Raw genomic sequence first — 18,144 nt, forward strand, 5'->3', positions numbered from 1 at the left:
TGGCAGATGGTTCTGGAGCCATGTCCCAGTGCTTCTCCAAGGTGGATGGTTCTGGAGCCATCTCCCAATGCTTCTCCAGGGCAGATGGTTCTGGAGCCATGTCCCAGTGCTTCTCCATGGCAGATGGTTCTGGAGCCATGTCCCAGTGCTTCTCCATGGCAGATGGTTCTGGAGCCATGTCCCAGTGCTTCTCCAAGGTGGATGGTTCTGGAGCCATGTCCCAGTGCTTCTCCAAGGTGGATGGTTCTGGAGCCATGTCCCAGTGCTTCTCCAAGGTGGATGGTTCTGGAGCCATGTCCCAGTGCTTCTCCATGGCATATGGTTCTGGGCCATGTCCCAGTGCTTCTCCAAGGTGGATGGTTCTGGGCCATCTCCCAGTGCTTCTCCAAGGTAGATGGTTCTGGGGCTTTCCCAGCAGCTGTGGCTGTTAAGGGTTTGGTGCCCTTCAAAAGGAGGCTGGGCTGTAACATGCACATGCTCATTTTGGAGCGTGTTCCTCGTTCAGAGCCTTCCCTGGGATCTGTGCCTGGTAAACAGGAGGATTTTCCAGCTGGTGGAGCTGGTACAGACTTGCCTCAAGTTTTTAAACGTGTTGATGCTCCTTGGCAGCCTCAGCTGCTGCTCCAGTGCATGAACTCGCTCAGTTATGGCTCCTCAGTGAGCCTGTTCCAGCCTGAACGAGCGTGATCCAGCCTCGCTCCCTCCTGGCAGTGTCCTGGGCTCTGGCAGTGTCCTGCCAGGAGCACCTCTCCAGCAGCTGTATCCCAGCCTGTCACTGTGCACACGTCCAGGAGGGGATGAGCTGCTGGTCCCACAGGGTTGTGTGACATTGCCAGGCCATGAGCTCCGTGTGTGTTGCTGGCGTGCGAGCTGGGCCATCTGCAGAGGCAGGAACAAGTCAGGGCAGGTGTGGAGGAGCAGGGGAGGGCTCCAAAATGTTCTGTAGGTGAGGAAGGGAGAGCTCCAAACCCTTCTGTAGAACAACTGAAGCTAAACAAGACACATAGAAAACATCAATGCTGCTGTGTGTGGCTAGTTCTGAGTTTTTCCCAGCTAGGCCAGCATAGCTCAGCTTCAATTCATTAATTATCTTCCTAAAGGAACTTTGTGTTGTGTTTTTTAATTCTCTGTGAACATTCTGAGCCTCCTGTCTCCTTGCTGTTGCAGAGGAAAACGCAGAGATCACCCTGGATGTGTCGCTGGCCTATCGTGATGACATGTTCGATGACTGGGAGGAAATAGCACATGCCATAGAGATCAGGAAGCTGAAGTGCACCTTTGGCTCTCCAAAAGTAAGGAATTTGAATGACACTGGGGGTGGGGGTGAGTGGGAGTTGTCCTCTTCCAATCACATTTTTCCATGAAAAAATTTTCCCCAATATCCAACCTAAAGCTCCCCTGGCATGACCTAAGACCATTTTCTTTGTCCTGTCACTTTTTTTTTGGGAGACAAGGCCAATCCCCACCTGGCTCCCACCTCCTCTTAGGGAGCTGTACAGGGTTCATCTTGGGAGGCTCCCATTAAAGCCTGAAATGTGAACCTGTCTGAGGTCAACCCTTGCCTGCTCAGTAATCCCCAACAATCCAAAGCACGAGGAGAGGCGTCCCTCACACACACACAGGCTCTGGGCGCTCCCAGCGCTCCCAGCTGGAGGGCTGTGTGCTGTGCTGGTCCTGGGGCTGAGGGCCGTGGCTGTGCTCCTGCCCTTTGCAGACGGTGGAGTCCGAGGGCCGTCACTACGACTGCGACTTCCTGCCCTTCATGGAGATCGGCAGCGTGGCACACAAGTACTACCTCATCAACATCCGCCTGCCCGTCAACGACAGGAAGGGCATCAACGTGGGCATCGGCGAGATCAAGGACATCCGCCTCGTGGTGAGCGTCCTGCCCTCCCCTGCCACCTGAGATCTGTGCCCGGGCTGCTGCAGCTCCTGCCCCAGCTCCCCTGCCTCCAGCAGGACTCTCCTCCTCCCTGGGAATGCCCCGCTCTTCGCAGGAGCCCTCCCTAGGCCTCCTCCTCTTCCCAAGGCTCTGAGCTCCCTGTGTCCTCTGCTTCCCACCGCAGTCTGCCTGCGATGCAGAGTCCTTCCTACAGACACGAGCTAAGGAGGGTTCAGAGGGGGCCTGGTCTGCCTGGAGGTGGCTGTTGCCACGTGTGGGAAGGCTGTCAGGGATCCTTGCCCTGCCTGCCCTCGAGGCTGGGTGAGCAGGGGTGCTTTTCCCAGCTGCAGCCCTCCCACCACGGCTGCGGTGGCTGCAGACAGCGGTGGGAGGATGCGTGGCTGGAGAAACACGTTAATGAGCCAATGCCCTTCCCACCAGGGGTGACTTGGCTCCATGAGGCTCTGGTTACTTGTCTGGGAGTGATTCTGCCAGCTTTTTCCATGCTGTGTCAGAATTCCCTCTCTCCCTCACCATGGAGGCCGTGTCTGCTGGCATTTGTTCTCAGACCTTCTGCAACCTGCCCAGGTGGCCTGGGGGTGCAGTGGGCCCCTGTTCTCTGTCCATCATTGGCTAAACCATCATTGGGATGCACTTCCATGTGTGTGCCTCCCCTGACACTCCATGAGGAGAAGCACAGGGTGATGATGTCAAACCCTGTACCCTGCTTTTCCTCAGGGCATCCATCAAAACGGTGGCTTCACCAAGGTGTGGTTTGCCATGAAGACCTTCCTGACACCCAGCATTCTGATCATCATGGTGTGGTACTGGAGGAGGATCACGCTGATGACACGCGCCCCCGTCCTGCTGGAGAAGTGAGTAGGGGCCTGTGGTGGCCCAGGGGACCCGCTGAGGTGGTCACTGCTCCCAGGCAGAGCCCATGGTTGGGAGATAGGATTTGTCTCTTCTCCATCCCCTCCCTCCACCCAGGTACCCTGGGAGCTGGAGACCTCCACAGCTTCTCTTTTCTTTCCTGTTAAACCCCTGGAGAAAAGGGAGCTGCTCTGAGGAGCTCGGTCCTAGGGGGTTTGGTGGCAGGAGGTGACACTTCCCAAAAAGTGCTGGCTTTCCTTCTGTTGCTTTCCACACACAGCTTTGGCTGTTGGGGCTCTGTCCTGCCCTTGCACACTGGACAGAGGTGGTGTTTGTGCCTCTCCAGGGTCATCTTTGCTCTGGGAATTTCCATGACGTTCATTAACATCCCCGTGGAGTGGTTTTCCATCGGATTTGACTGGACTTGGATGCTGCTCTTCGGGGACATTCGACAGGGCATCTTCTATGCCATGCTGCTCTCGTTTTGGATCATCTTCTGCGGGGAGCACATGATGGTGGGTACCACACCTGTGGGAGGGTGGTTTCCAGCCCCACTTCCAGGAAAACCTGGCAGCTGATGGTTGGAAATGATGCTGGGGGGACTTGCACCAGCTGAGGGGATTTCAGGCTAACTTGCTTCTCCTTTTTCTCCTCCTCCCCACCTGGTGCCCAGGACCAAAACGAGCGGAATCGGCTCTCGGGCTACTGGAAGCAGGTTGGACCCATTGCTGTGGGCTCCTTCTGCCTCTTCATCTTTGACATGTGTGAGAGGTGGGTGCAGCTGCACTGCCCAGGCCTGGCCTTCCCAGAGCAGGGGCTCCTGGCCACCTCCTGCAGCAGGGACCAGCTGGGTCCCCATGGCTGGGTGCACAGCCACATCTCCCAGAGCCAGGGGAGTCTCTTGCGCGTGCTCCCAAGTGCGCTGGCCATGGAAACGCTTCCCACCTCACCTTCTCCTCACCCACATGGGAAGGCAGCACAGCTGGCTGTTCCCCTGCAGAACCTTGGGAAAAGGTTCTTCCCCCAGAGGGTGCTGGCACTGCACAGATCCCCAGGGAATGGGCACGGCCCCAAGGCTGCCAGAGCTCCAGGAGCACTGGGACAATGCTCTCAGCCATAGGGTGGAATTGTTGGGGTGTCTGTGCAGGGCAGGAGCTGGATCAGTGATTCCTGTGGGTCCTTCCAGCTCAGAATGTTCCCTGATTCTGTGATTCCCAGGCTGCAGAGTGGACAAGGGGCCCTCTGACAGTTGGTTTTTTCTCTCCTCTCTGCAGGGGAGTGCAGCTCAAGAACCCCTTCTACAGCATCTGGACCACCGAGGTGGGCACAGAGCTGGCTGTATCCTTCCCCTGCTTCCTGGGAGAGGGAGGTGCTCCCTCCTGCCACGTCCCTGCGAGCTGTGGGCAAACTCCCTGCTTTTGAGGGGCATGGGCTGGCTCAGGCACTGCAGGAGATCACCGGGGAGCTGGATATGGGTAGTGTTTTCTAGGATTACTTGTTAGTTTGTACCATTTTCCCTGGGTAATATTTTCTAAGATTTCCTGTTAGTTTGTACCATTTTCCCTGGGTAATGTTTTCTAGGATTTCCTGTTAGTTTGTACAGTTTTCCCTCAGTAATGTTTCTAGGATTTCCTGTTAGTTTGTGCCATTTTCCCTGGGTAATATTTTCTAGGATTTCCTATTAGTTTGTGCCATTTTCCCTGGGTAATGTTTTCTAGGATTTCCTGTTACTTTGTACCATTTTCCCTGGGTAATGTTTTCTAGGATTTCCTGTTAGTTTGTACCATTTTCCCTTAACTTCCTCTGCACAGATGGCCTTTATTATAGTCGCAGGGATCTGCCTGTGCCTCTATTTTCTCTTCCTGTGTTTTATGGTCTTCCAAGTGTTCAGAAACATCAGTGGGAAGCAGTCGAGCCTCCCTGCCATGAGCAAGGCTCGCCGCCTTCACTACGAGGTAAGGGTCCTCTTTGGGGCATAGATTCCTTGTTTTTAAAAGACATTTTGGACTCACAGTCTGTTCTGAGACCCCCCCTTTATACATAATATCCTCATACTTCCATTTCTCCTCCTTTAATATTAACTTTTGTGTTTAATGGGAGGTCTTGCTAAGACCATCTGGTTTTTCCCTGTATAAATTTTGATTTTTGGGGTCGTCATTTCCTTATGAAGTTGCTGGAGGATCAAACCACAACATAGTCCCCCCCTTATCCCCATTTTTAGCCTATGATTTTGTATGTTTTTCTGTCCTACCTGATTTGCCTGCTGCCAAACCCGAGTGCTTAACCTGCTTCTGCAGGGGTGCAAATATTTATCCCCAAAGTTGCTCTGTTAAATTATGGTCACATCTTCTTTAAACAAGTCGTTATCATCCATCAGGAATGCACATCAAAAATTAGAAAATTTGGCTTGAAAGAATTTGAAGCAGATACTGAGTGTTTTTCCCTCTAGCAGGAGGCACAGGGGTTCAGCTTGTGGAGCAGAGCTGCTGCTGCCACACTCCACATCCAAACATCTGGGGAGCAGGGATCTGGTGTGGAAGAGTTAAATTAATAGTCCTTTGTTGTCGTGGTGTGGCAGGGTAATTACGCAGACACTGACATTTCCACCTAAATTCCAGAACCAGGTTAAAAAAACCCACGCACTCACCCAAAACCAAAAGAATTTGTAAGTAAAAATGTAGAACCAGTGAAAGCAGGGGCGGTGGGCAGTGGGATTGCCAGCCAAGGAGTTTGTCTCAGAATCTCCATTCTGTGCTAGCCAGCCAGGTTTTCCAGACATTGGAATCGCTGCAGCTCCCTCCCAGCCGGGCTGGGGGTGAGCATGAGTGTGGTGAGAGCCCGAGCCCACGCTGGGGCACCGACCCCACCTCGTGTTTGTTTTACAAGGGCCGTGAGCTGTCGGGCCGTGCCCCCTGCAGCCCGGGGTGCCACCTCTCCCACTGGATTAACTGCTGCTCAATCCGTCAGCGGGCAAATGTCATGGAAAGGCAGCGCTGTCCAGACGTGCCCACCCCGCGCGGAGCTTCCGGCAGACGTGTGGGGAGCGGAGGATATGGGCTGTGCTGAGCACGGCACAGGAGTGGGTGGAGGTTGTTTTGCTTTGGGGTTTCGTGGGTTGGACCCTTGTTTTATTTTTTATTTTTTATCCTCGTGTCTTGTCTATCCTAAAACCAAAAATGGGTTTTGTGGATTCTGTTAATGTGACCAGTGACATTTCTCTCTAAACAGGGGCTGATTTTTAGGTTCAAGTTCATGATGCTCATCACCCTGGCCTGTGCAGCCATGACCGTCATCTTCTTCATCGTGAGCCAGGTGAGGGGTGGCTCTGGGCTCCTGGGAGAGCCTCAGCCGCCGCTTCCCAGCCGCTCCCGACGCCGCGTGTCGCTGGTCAGACAGGACTGGCCTGTTCTGAGCATGTTTGATAACAAGTTGCTTTTGAAGAAGTTGTTTTGGTTTATTTGAAGCTCTGCCATGCAGTTGCTGAGGCTGGAGCCGGCACAAAGGTCCTTGGCTCCCAGGGAGCGTTGGGGCCGCGCTGTGCGGAAATCGGCCAACAGGCTTTAGTCATTTCTGAGAATTCAGCCAGAGGAAAATGTTCTGTTCACACTGAAACACTCGGGTGGCTTTGTGTGCCCCGGGAGACATGACAGCATCCAACCTTCCCTGGGCTGGCTGCAGCCCTGCTGTGCCCAGCAGTAGCTGTACCTGTTTGTCCTGAGCTCCCATATCACCTCTGTACGAACGAGCTTTTATCACTGCTGGAATCATGGAATCACAGAATGGCTTGGGCTGGAAGGGACCTTGAAGCCCATCTCATGGGCAGGGACACCTTCCACTGTCCCAGGCTGCTCCTCATCCCATCCAGCCTGGCCTTGGGCACTGCTAGGGATCCAGAGGCAGCCACAGCTGCTCTGGGCACCTTGTGCCAGGGCCTGCCCACCCTCCCAGGGAACAATTCCTTTCCAATATCACATCCATCCCTGCTCTCTGGCAGTGGAAGCCATTCCCTGTGTCCTGTCCCTCCAGTCCCTCTCCAGCTCTCCTTGAGCCCTTTTAGGCCCTGGAAGGGCTCTGAGCTCTCCCTGGATCTTTTGCTTCTCCAGGTGAGCACCCCCAGCTCTCCCAGTCTGGCTCCAAGGCAGAGGGGTTCCAGCCTTTAGAGCATCTCCATGGATCTCTTTTTAAGCTACTGTAGTTTTCTTCTTGGCCTTTATGCTGTTCTTTAACAGAAAGCAACATTGCAGCCTGAGCAGTCTGTGTATCTTCATGGAATATTAATATTGATGATATTTTCATGGATGTTGACAGGCCTCAGCGTGTGGCAGGTTGGTGCTGTCAGCCTGGCCCCTCCTCAGCCAGCCGTGCTCAGCACAATTCCCCCATTATTCACGCTGGTTTTCCTGCTATAAAAGGTCTATTTTTAGCAGGTGGATGTTCAGGGATGTCAGTGGTGTCCCTAGGTAGTGCCCTTTGTGTGTCAGTCTGTGCTGAGCACATGCTTGTGGCAGGGGTATCGCAGAGCGCAGCGGTTCAGTCACAGTAAATGAGACATCAGAGCTGAAGAAGTCCTGAGGGATTCACTTTGTCAGGAGCATTTTGTCCCTGCAGACTGAGTCTGAAGAGGAGAATCCCAGCCTGACTTCTGCCTCACTGAACCTTTTACACTTCATTTCCTCTATCCTGTTGAATTGATGCTGTTCTCACTGATGTACTCCAAGGCTGTGTCTTTATGGAATTTGCTCTTCCTGATGGCCTGTCCGTGTCTGTTTTCCCTGGACAGGTGACAGAAGGCCACTGGAAGTGGGGGGACATCACGATCCAGGTGAACAGTGCCTTCTTCACCGGCATCTATGGGATGTGGAATCTCTACGTGTTCGCCCTCATGTTCCTGTACGCGCCATCCCACAAGAACTACGGCGAAGACCAGTCCAATGGTAAATGTCCCCAAATGACCTGAGGGCTCTCGAGGGGACAAAGGGGTACAAATCAGGGTGTGCCTTCTGTGCCTTTTTTTTTGGTTTGTGGAAGAATGGCTGGAGGAAAAGGGCCATGGATCAGTGGAAATGTTGTACAACCAAAGCCCAGGTTAACTTAGCATACACGTTAACTTAGCAGCTTAGCATAAGTGAGCCACACTTAGCATAACCAGGCCCCACGCCATGATAGGAGGATGCTGTGTCCTGCCTGCTGACAAGGTCGAAAGGGCAGGGACGGTGACGAGAATAGAAACCATAAAGTATGCACAACCACAAAGTAGGAGGAATATGTAAATGTAATCTCTTGCTTTAAACCAATAAACTCACGACGTGTATGAGCAATTAAACCAATAAACTAACGACAAGTATGCATAATTACTGGAAAGCAATATAAAAGCACCGGTGTACTCAAAATAAACCGAAGCTTGCTTTACCAATCATATTGATTGATTGATTGGCTTCCCTCACCGCCCTCAATGGTGACCCCAACGTGATCAATAACCAGGAGACCCTACCTTCTGATCCTGACTTCAACGGCGGCGAGGCATCGGAAAAGCACCGGTAGGCAGCGACCGGGGGGCAGAAGATCAGCAGACGCTGGCGTTGGATGCCCGATCCGTGCCTGGACTGACCTGAGCAGAGGAGTCCGCAATCCGACTGGGCAACCCAAGAGAAAAGGCTGCACTAAGGACATTGACAGGGACAGTTGCCGGCTGGCCAAAATGGAGAGTGAGGTAGCCCTTGATTTTTTTATACGCTTTTTAGAAAAGCAAGGAGTAAAGGATATTGACCTTAAGAAAGAGTTAGCAGGGTTAATTGCTTTTGGCAAGGCGCGAGGTTGTTTTACCGATCCGGGGACATTATTCGAGTTACTCAGTGGCAGAAATATGAGGACATATTATGGGATTTGGTTATAGATAAGAACAAAACTGCTAAGAAACTGATGAAGCCGTGGCGGGCAGTAATTAACTGTTTACAAAAGTATCACGCTGAGAAAAAGATAGCAGCTGTAGCGTCAGCTCATTTGGAAGGCAAACCCACAGAAGCAGGGAAGTTCCAGTTGGGAATCGATTATGTGTCTACTCCCCCAGTAGAGTGCTCGGTGCCGGTGAAAACCCGGCAGGAAATTGAGTCAGTGGAGCCAACCGACCAACCGCTTCAGGAATAAACGGCTGAATTAAAGGCAGGGGTAGGGTCAGAGACAGTGGCTCCATTGCTCAAGGAGGGAACATAAGGAGGAGAATGGGAGTAATGAGTTAACGGAGAGTGAGGAGGAGGAACTAGGCAGAGCAGCTGTAAGTGATCATGATTGGAATGCCAAAGTCTCTTGTAAAAGGAGAGGGAGGAAAAAGGAAAAGATACAGAATGTAGATAGAGAGTCTGAGAATAGACTTTCAGGGATAGATTGACAAGTGATTTCAAAGGAAGCAATAGATCATCAGGATAGTTGCATTGCCAGGGGAGGCTACAGTGGAAGAAATGCTAGTCAGGATGAGTCGGGTGCCAGTAGGCCCACAAGCTATGTTAGTGGAGGCAGTAAAAGAGATAGGGAAAGATTTGGTGCAAGATCAACTGCAAGCCTTTGCTGCCCTTGCCCCACTGCGAGTGGAAGGACTTCAGAACAATACCACTACCTGCGGGGAACTCTTTGCAGACACTGGAATTATCTGCAGTGGTTTGGACCTTTAAGCAGTGGCCCCACGATAAGTTGAATGTGGTAACGGACTCACTATATGTGGCTGGGATTGTTCAGAGAATTGAAAATGCACACATTAAGGAAATACAACATTTCCAGCTTTTTGAACTGTTACGACGATTGCAGGCAGCAATAGCCCAAAGAGTGGAAGCATATGCAGTATTGCACATCAGAAGCCACAAATGGACTGAGGGACTGGGTGAAGGCAACGCTCGTGCAGATCGGTTGGTCTGGTTGACGGTACCAGTGAGTGAGTTTGCAAAAGCTCTAGAAGCCCATGCCACGTTTCATCAGAATGCCCGAGGACTGCACAAACAGTTTAGCATCACTATGGAAGAAGCCAGAGGGGATAATAAGAACATGTCCTACCTGCAGCAATCATGGACCAGGCCTTGGCATCGGGGTTAATCCTCGGGATTTAGACCGGGATGAGATTTGGCAAATGGACATCACACATGTCCCTGAGTTTGGAAGGCCAAAGTATGTGCATGTCACAGTGGACACCTACAGTCGATTCGTATGAGTGACTGCGCAAGCAGGAGACAAGGCCTCTCATGGAACTCGTCATTTGACCAGCTGTTTTGCTAAAATAAGCATTCCAAAGCAGATTAAGACAGACAACGGCCCAGCCTACAGCAGTGAACGAATGAGAAATTTTTGCCAGCAATGAGGAATCCAACACTCCACAGGAGTTCCCCACTCTCCCACAGGCCAATGGTGGAGGACTGGGAGCAGATCAACCTCTGCTAATTGGTGCAAGGTTTTTGGAATTCCAATGAACCCCTTGGGAGCACAAGCCTTTACAATTGCCCAAGGATTGAATGTCACCAGCCTAGAGCCACAAGAGCTAGACATCCTGGGCTTTATACCAGGCAATTATTGTCGATTTTTTGGGTATTATTCTGCAAGCCCAGATTTGCTTATAATACCACGGCTTATTGCATCAACTAGACAGAGCCTTTACCAGCAAAACAAGGTGTAGCAAAAATGCTGCCTCCTGGGGTTTTCCTTATCTGCGAAGATAGGGCCTGGCCTGCAATGCCTCAGAAGGCTCTGGGAGGACCATGTTATTTCGGCAAACTAACATTATTTGCCCCTAGCATTCACCAGATGCTTAACATCAGTCACATGTCCCAACGCTCAAGACGTAGTGTACATCAGTTAAACCCTGAATGTAGAGATGATGTACAATTATGGGAACCACTATCAATTATATTGGCATCACTTTTCACGCCAGGAGTAGCTTCTGCATGGGCCCTCACGCTATTGAGGTGTCTAGCGTGTTGGACAGGAAAACAAGTCAACATCACGTCCGCAGTGTTAGATGAACCCACTGCTGATGTTGATAGCATACACCAGGCAGTGTTACAAAATAGGGCTGCCATAGATTTTGTATTGCTAGCGCAAGGAGATGGTTGTGAAGACTTCAAAGGGATGTGTTGTTTCAATCTATCAGACCATAGCGTTTCAATCCACAAACAGCTCCAATGGCTAAAAGAGCATACGCAGAAGCTCATGGTAAATGATAATCCATTTGATAGTTGGCTGTCTTCTGTTTTTGGAAGTTTATCTCCCTGGCTCATATCCTTAATAACAGAAAGACTATGCTGGTTAGGAATAGTGCTTGCAATCATAATAGTTATTAGAATTGCCTATTCTTGTATTATGAAAAATGTAACACAATTAACCTATAGGGCTTTTCTTGTACAAAAAGGAAAAAGGGGGAATTGGGGAAGAATGGCTGGAGGAAAAGGGCCATGGATCCGTGGAAATGTTGTACAAGCAAAGCCCATATTAACTTAGCATACATGTTAACTTAGCAGCTTAGCATAAGTGAGCCACACTTAGCATCACCAGGCCCCACGCCATGATAGGAGGATGCTGTGTCCTGCCTGCTGACAAGGTCGAAGGAGCAAGGACAGCGACGAGAATAGAAACCATAAAGTATGCACAACCACAAAGTAGGAGGAATATGTAAATGTAATCTCTTGCTTTAAACCAATAAACTCATGACATGTATGAGCAATTAAACCAATAAACTAATGACAAGTATGCATAATTACTGGAAAACAATATAAAAGTACTGGTATACTCAAAATAAACCGAAGCTTGCTTTACCAATCATATTGATTGATTGCTTGGCTTCCCTCACCGCCCTCATTGGTCCAAGTGCACACTCAGCGCCTTGAAAATTTCGCAAATGATGGTTTGGGTTTCCAAGTAGGCATTTGAATTAATGGCTGCGTTAGACAGGTTTGACTTTTAGCCAAGGCTGGCTGGAACCTTCAGGGTGGTTTCTGTGCCTTTTAGCATTGCCCAGATGGAACTGTGCAGCTCAGATGGAGGGATGAGGAGTGGAGAAAATAGACCCTCCTGTCAGGGAGTTGAGGAGAGCCAGATGGTTCTGCCTGAGCCTCCTTTTCTCCAGGCTGAGCCCCCTTCCCATCTCCCTCAGCCACTCCTGGTGCTCCAGCCCCTTCCCCAGCTCCATTCCCTTCTCTGGACATGCTACGGCCCCTCAATGTGTTTCTTGTGCTTCCATTTAAATAGCTGTAAATAAAACAATTTATAGGAAAGTTGCTGGTCTGTGGCTTAGGCAGCTGAGCGGCTGGAGGGAATAAAGTGGATCTTTTCCTTTGGAATAGTCCCATATTTTATTGTGAGACTGCACTGACGGAACATCTTTGTTTCTCAGGTGACCTGGGGGTGAACAGCGGGGAGGAGCTGCAGCTCACCACCACCATCACCCACGTGGACGGGCCCACGGAGGTGTACAAGCTGGCTCGGAAGGAGGCTCAGGAGTGACACGGAGGTGCCTCAGCAGGGACCGGCCTGGCGTGAGGAGCAGAGGACACACGAGTCCCTCTGGCTGGAGACCCCTCCGGCCGCGTCCGCTCCTCGAGCATCCACAGGGCAGCGACAGCGAGCAGAACATTTGTAACTCTTTACTATGGCGTAGTTATTCCTGGGGGGAGGGCTGTGTATATTGTGTTACACTCGGGCACGTAAAACCCTGCTGGAAGGGCACTGAGGTTGCAAAGTCGCAGGTGCGGATGTGGGGCCGGGGCAGAGCTGCCATGGGGCTGGTTTGATTTTGCTGGGTGTGCTGGTGCATAAAGCTGCTGCAGGGAGCTCAGCCAGGAGCACGTGCTCACTACTCTGGGTTTGCTCCTGCGTGCAGCTTACGCAAGGTGTTGGTTGCGGGGGGGAGCCTTGCTGTAAAAGCATTTAATTCCACTGCTGTGGCTGTACTGACCCTTGTCTGAGTCTTTGGGGCAGCCACCCTCTGTGGCTGGATGAAGCCCAGCTGGGAGAGGAGTAGGATGTTTGTAAGGCTTTAGTAGAAGCAGCGACTGCTTTCTCAGCAGGTTTTGCAGCTGTTTGCTGGATACAGGGAATGGCCAGCCTGGACGCTGAGCTGAGTTGCAGGAGAACAGAGCACTCCTGACCCAAGTTGCCAGCTGGCTGATCCCACAGCCAGCTCCTCCCTGTTCTCAGTCCCTTTGGCTTCCCCGTGCTTTTGTAGCTTCCTCCACCTTCCCTTTTGTTACAGTGCATCCCTGGGAGCTGGGCAGACTCGCTCTCTGCGCTGCCAGGCTGGAGCAGAGCTGGATTCTTCCAGGGATTAAGGACTTGAAAGGATCCGCTGGTCACGCACTAATGTGGATCTTTGCTTTCCCAGAGCAGACACAGGCACCGGGCTCGCTCAGCCCCGTGCTGGGAGGCCTTTGGCAAAGAGAGGGGAGTGGGAACTGGTCCAGGGTGGAGGCTGGAGCTGAACCCCGCTGGGCCCAGTTCAGAGAAATGAACGGTGGGGAAGGGTCTGTGCTGCTCAGGGCACACCTTCCATGGCCTGGAGCATCCAGAGAGCAGGCAGGAGCAAACGTCTGTGTTACAAACTGCTGGTAACATGGAACTCACCCTACAAGATAAGAATCTGCTGCTGCTGTGTGTTGCTGAAGCATTATAGGGGAGGCAGAGAGGAGAAACTCATTCCTGTCAGCCCAGGTACCATCACGATTCCCGGTACCATAACAATTTCCACCCCAGAATTTATCCATTTACCCTCATCCATTTATTAAAGCTCAATACTATGAAAAAAGAGAGGGTGGCACCACAAGATCACCTTGCGTGGGTTTGATTGCTGGGCACCATCACGTGGGGCTCCTCCAGTCAGGAGGTGTTACACCAGGCAGACCCCTCTGCCAAAGGCCTGCTCCCTGACTATACATTGCAGCTCCTACTGGATTTTCTTGAAGCAATTCTGTTTGTTGTGTTTGCTCTCCCCAGGATGCCCAGCTCCCCCTGCCCCTGGAGGCCAAGCAGGTCCAGGCAATGTTCCTACTGTAGTAGCTACTCCGTTAGAAGTGAATTAAATCAACGCACATCCCTGCAACCCCGGAACGTTCCCAGCTGAACACTCGACTTTGCAACTTTACCATCCCTTTTCCCTTGGGTTCTTACGTGATATTTATGTTCTTCCCATAGCTGTGTCCGTGGGTTCTTTTCCAGCTTAGACTATAGCATTGCTTTTTGTAAAGGCTGCCCACGAATGGGGAGCTGCAGCTTTCAAACCAAATTCTGTGTCAAACACTAACAGTTTGTTTACGGGGCGCGTGTGCGTGCGTGTGTGGGTTTTTTATTTCTTCATTCCTCAGCCCAACTCCTATGTCTTGGAAATAGTCCCTGGGTCTTATTAAAATATATCCCTTTTTTTTGTTGTTGTTTAGGTTGAGTTCAGTTTTTACAGAATGCTTTAAGCAACCTGGAAAACATGTAGTTTTGTTAATTTAAATAAAATATACAATATTGTGGATTTGTTGTTGGAATTTCTCCTCATCTCCAATCTCCTCTGGCAGTGGGAAGCCATTTCCCCTTGTCCTGTCCTTCAGACCCTCATCCAAAGTCCCTCTCCAGCTCTCCTGGAGCCCCTTTAATTATGGGAAGGGGTCTCCCTGGAGCCTTCTCTTCTCCAGGCTGAATAACCCTGCAGGGTTTTCGCTCCTGTCCCTGCTTGCCAGCCCTGGAGCTGTCACAGCTGTGCTGTGGCCTTTGTGTGTTGGCCATCACCCCACTGCAGTGTTGATTTGGGCAGCACCCTCCATCTGCTGCCATATTTCAAGGTGCTGCTGCCCACTGCTTGGAGCCTGCTCTCCCCATGTTGCCTTGCTGTCTATAATCCAGGGAAAATAAATTTTTAAAAAGTGTTGGTGCCTTCTCCCAGGGAAAAAGTGACAGGACAACAGGAAACAGCCTCAGGTCGTGCCAGGGGAAGTTTAGACTGGATATTTGGGAAAATTTTTTCATGGAAAGAGTTGTCCAGCCCTGGCACAGCTGCCCAGGGCAGGGGTGGAGTCCCCATCCCTGGAGAGATTTGAAGGGCGTGTGGATGTGGCACCTGGGGACACGGGGCAGTGCTGGGGGAATGACTGGACTCAGTGGTCTGAGAGGGCTTTTCCAACCTAAATAATGCCATAATTCTTTGACTTGCACTCAGGGAGTAGTAGAAAATTTGATGAAAACAAAGTTCAGCATCGAGAGCCTGAAGTCCCCTCGCAGGAGGGGCTGCCCTGATGAAACAGCACCTGAGGGAGGGTCCGGGTGTGAGCTTTAGGCAGAGCCCGTGGCTCCGTTCCTGCTGCAGCCTGTGCTGGCTCCAGCCACAGGCAGTGCAGCTCTGGGACCTAAGGAGTGTCAAAAGCGCGAATAAATGAGATTTCAGTGCCTGTAGCGCCGCCACCCCCTCGCACACGCTCCTTTCCCGGGCGCATCCTGCCCTGGCAGGGCTCTGCTGCCACCTGCTGCCACCAGAACCCGGCTCCGGCTGGACCGAGCGATCCCTCGGCAGTGAAATGTGGGAATTTGGTGATGTGTAGGAACCACAATTGCCTGCACGGCGCTGCTCGGGGTCCGGGCTGTCCTGGAGCTTGGTGTCTCCTGTGGCTGCGCAGGGACACAGTGAGAACAGGCAGGGATGGGAAAAGTCACCTGAGCCTGTCAGCCCTGAGCAGAGGCAGCTGCTGGGGTTTAAACCCACTTCCAGCAGCCCCAAACAATTCCTGTGTTGTGGGACACTGAAAGGCGTCCCCTGTCCCACCCCAAACCCTGCAGCCCAAAGCCGTTTCTGGGATTTTGTTAGGATGGCAGTGAAGGATGGGGTGCACTGCTGGGGACAGAACGGCAGGAGATGGAGCTCCAGCTCTGGTTATAATGACAGTCACCTGCTCTTGACAACAGGACAGCGTCAGAGCGCTTTTTGGGGTAAAATAAGCAATGAGCAGCAACAGATTTATTTCTGGAAGGTTTTGATCTGTGGTGGGCACATGGACGTGTCACGGGTCTGCTTCCCACTTAGCACCTGACACCACACTGTGCAAGAGCTCTTAGAGTTCTTCCCTTGTCACAGCCTATTATAGGAAATCAATCCCAGCTTCAGGCTTTAGATCTGGAGGTTTAAATAAAACACCTCTTAGAAAGAACCATTGGAAAGCTTGGAAAATGGGATAACTGAGCAAAAGTGGCTAGCACAGAGAGCAAATTAGCTACTCATTTCTAGCCAGCATTTCATTGTGGCTAATAAATACCTCATAAACACCAGAAATGAAGGTTTAGAAATACCCCATAAACACCAGAAATGACGGTTCATAAATCTGCTCTGAAAATCCCCAATAAGGATGGGATTGAGGCAAAGTGAATGACCTGCAGGTTGAGCCTTGCCACAGGCAAATCATCCTGCCTGGAGAGACAGGAACCGTAAAAGCAGATGGCAGATGAACAGGAATTTTTTACAGCAAAAGGAAGGTGAAGGGTGATCTCTGACCCCCACTAATGTTGATAGTGGACTTTCACAGTCCTGCTTTATTCTCCTATTTTCATTATTATCATAATTAATTCAGACGGGACCTTTCAAAGCATCTCAGTACAAATGGGCACCTGGTTTTAGAGAGGCCATTTCTTTTTTAAGGTCTCAGGTTTAGTTCCCCTTGCATGGCGATGGATTTGGTCCAAGTTCTATCCCAGGTGTTTCAGCCTCATGACAAGATTGAAACTCCTCTGGGGTTTTCTTTTGCGTTAGACAAAAAAACTCCACAGCATTATGAAATAGATCTACTTTTTGTTGTTCTGGGATAGAAGCATGACAAGGCTGATAGAAGTGGATTTATAGTAAGAGAATACCACAGCGTTAGGAATGCAACAAGGATCAGGGAAATAAGAAACGATAACCCGGAAAACCACAAATGGTTTGAGAAGAATGAGCTTGGGGAAGGACTGGGAAGTTTTCCTCTACAAGTGCTGATTTCAGCACAGTTACTGAGTTGTTTTTATGAATTTCTTCCTCATCTTGGGAGTTCTGCCAGATGTCCTTGTGGTCCATAAATCCTGCATTCCCTGTGCCCACTATCAATGGTTCATCCTTCTTCCCAAGCTTTGTTCAACTCCCCCAGGTCTGAGAGCAGAGAAACGTGACCAGCACTAACCTTAACAACTCTACCAACAATTCAGTTATTTTTTTTAATACACGGGCATCACTTAGAGCTTGTTGGCTGCTGTTTCACAGATTCAATCTCACTTTTTTGTCGATTAGGCTTGCAAGTATGCAAAGATCAAACACCAAAAAAACATCCTGTCTTAAGGAAATTTTACATATCCCACATTTTGCAACGTAGGTGACCCACAAACAGAAACATTTCATAAAATGCATTAATTTCGGACCGATCCCCTCAGAGGCCGACGGCCATTTTGGGGCGTGAGGGCGGGCGGTGCCTCGGCGGGAACGCGCGGGCGGGAAGGGGCGGGAAGGGGCCGTGAGGGCAGAGCCGAGCCCGGGGCGGGAACCCATGGGCGGGAAGGGGCCGTGAGGGCAGAGCCGGGACCGGGGCGGGAAGGGACCGTGAGGGCAGAGCCGAGCCGGGGAACTCACAGGCGGGAAGGGACCGTGAGGGGAGAGCTGAGCCCGGGGAGGCGGCCGAGAAGAGCCGGGGGTAGCTCTCCTCCCCGGCCGTGCCGGAGGTGGAGCAGTGCGGATACACGGCCGCCTGCCCCTGTCAGGCACCGGGTGGTGCGAGCTCCGGTGTCCCCGCATGAGGGCGTTTGGAGAGACTGCGTTGGGGGAAATTCCTAATAAACGAGGAGAAACACGGCTTGTGATTGTGACACACAACTACTCTTATTTCATCCTGCGGTGTAAGGGAGACAAACCCAACAGTGGAATCACAGAATATCCCGAGTTGGAAGGGATTACACGGAGAAGGTCCTGAGTGGACCTTGCTGGCCATAGCCCTGGGGCTCGGTGGTTTACCCGGGGAGGGCTGAGAAGCTGCTCAGGGCATCCCTGCCCCGCTTAATGCCAGTGGGGGCGAAAACCTGACCCGGCTTTGAAGTTTTTAATTTAATCAGCCCTAAATTTAAGCTGGGAGATGCGCAGGGTGGATGAAAGACGGCAGAGCCCGGCAGTTCCTGGGGGTCTGCGGTGCGGGGGGCTGAGGGAGGGCGAGACTCGACTTTGTGCGCGGAGTGAGGGATGGAGCAGCGGAGTGAGGGATGGAGCAGCAGAGCTCGGCTGCAGCGGCTTTAATTCAGGCGGTCGTGCTGATCATTTATTTATTTATTTTCACGGGGCGGTTGAGTGCAAGGCTGGATTTACGAAGGCACGGAGCCCCCCCTCCCCTGCCGCGGCGGCGGCGGCGCTCCGGGCGAGGGTGGTGCCGCTTCCCGGG

General features: G+C 51.6%; 1 protein-coding gene across 1 annotated transcript in view; it reads left to right on the forward strand.

Moving 5' to 3' along the window:
• The window catches only part of WLS (Wnt ligand secretion mediator), a 30,061-nt gene extending 15,818 nt beyond the window's left edge, over positions 1-14,243 (forward strand). Inside the window, exons 3-12 of the mRNA XM_066555851.1 lie at positions 1,168-1,292; positions 1,715-1,876; positions 2,621-2,757; positions 3,102-3,270; positions 3,429-3,526; positions 4,030-4,093; positions 4,567-4,710; positions 5,984-6,067; positions 7,536-7,689; positions 12,123-14,243. Of these exons, the coding sequence (XP_066411948.1) occupies positions 1,168-1,292; positions 1,715-1,876; positions 2,621-2,757; positions 3,102-3,270; positions 3,429-3,526; positions 4,030-4,093; positions 4,567-4,710; positions 5,984-6,067; positions 7,536-7,689; positions 12,123-12,232 (1,247 nt within the window). The 3' untranslated portion in view covers positions 12,233-14,243. The remainder of the gene's footprint in view (positions 1-1,167; positions 1,293-1,714; positions 1,877-2,620; positions 2,758-3,101; positions 3,271-3,428; positions 3,527-4,029; positions 4,094-4,566; positions 4,711-5,983; positions 6,068-7,535; positions 7,690-12,122) is intronic.
• Positions 14,244-18,144: the final 3,901 nt, after the last annotated feature.

The sequence above is a fragment of the Molothrus aeneus genome, chromosome 9 (assembly GCF_037042795.1).
Source record: "Molothrus aeneus isolate 106 chromosome 9, BPBGC_Maene_1.0, whole genome shotgun sequence".
NCBI lineage: Eukaryota > Metazoa > Chordata > Aves > Passeriformes > Icteridae > Molothrus > Molothrus aeneus.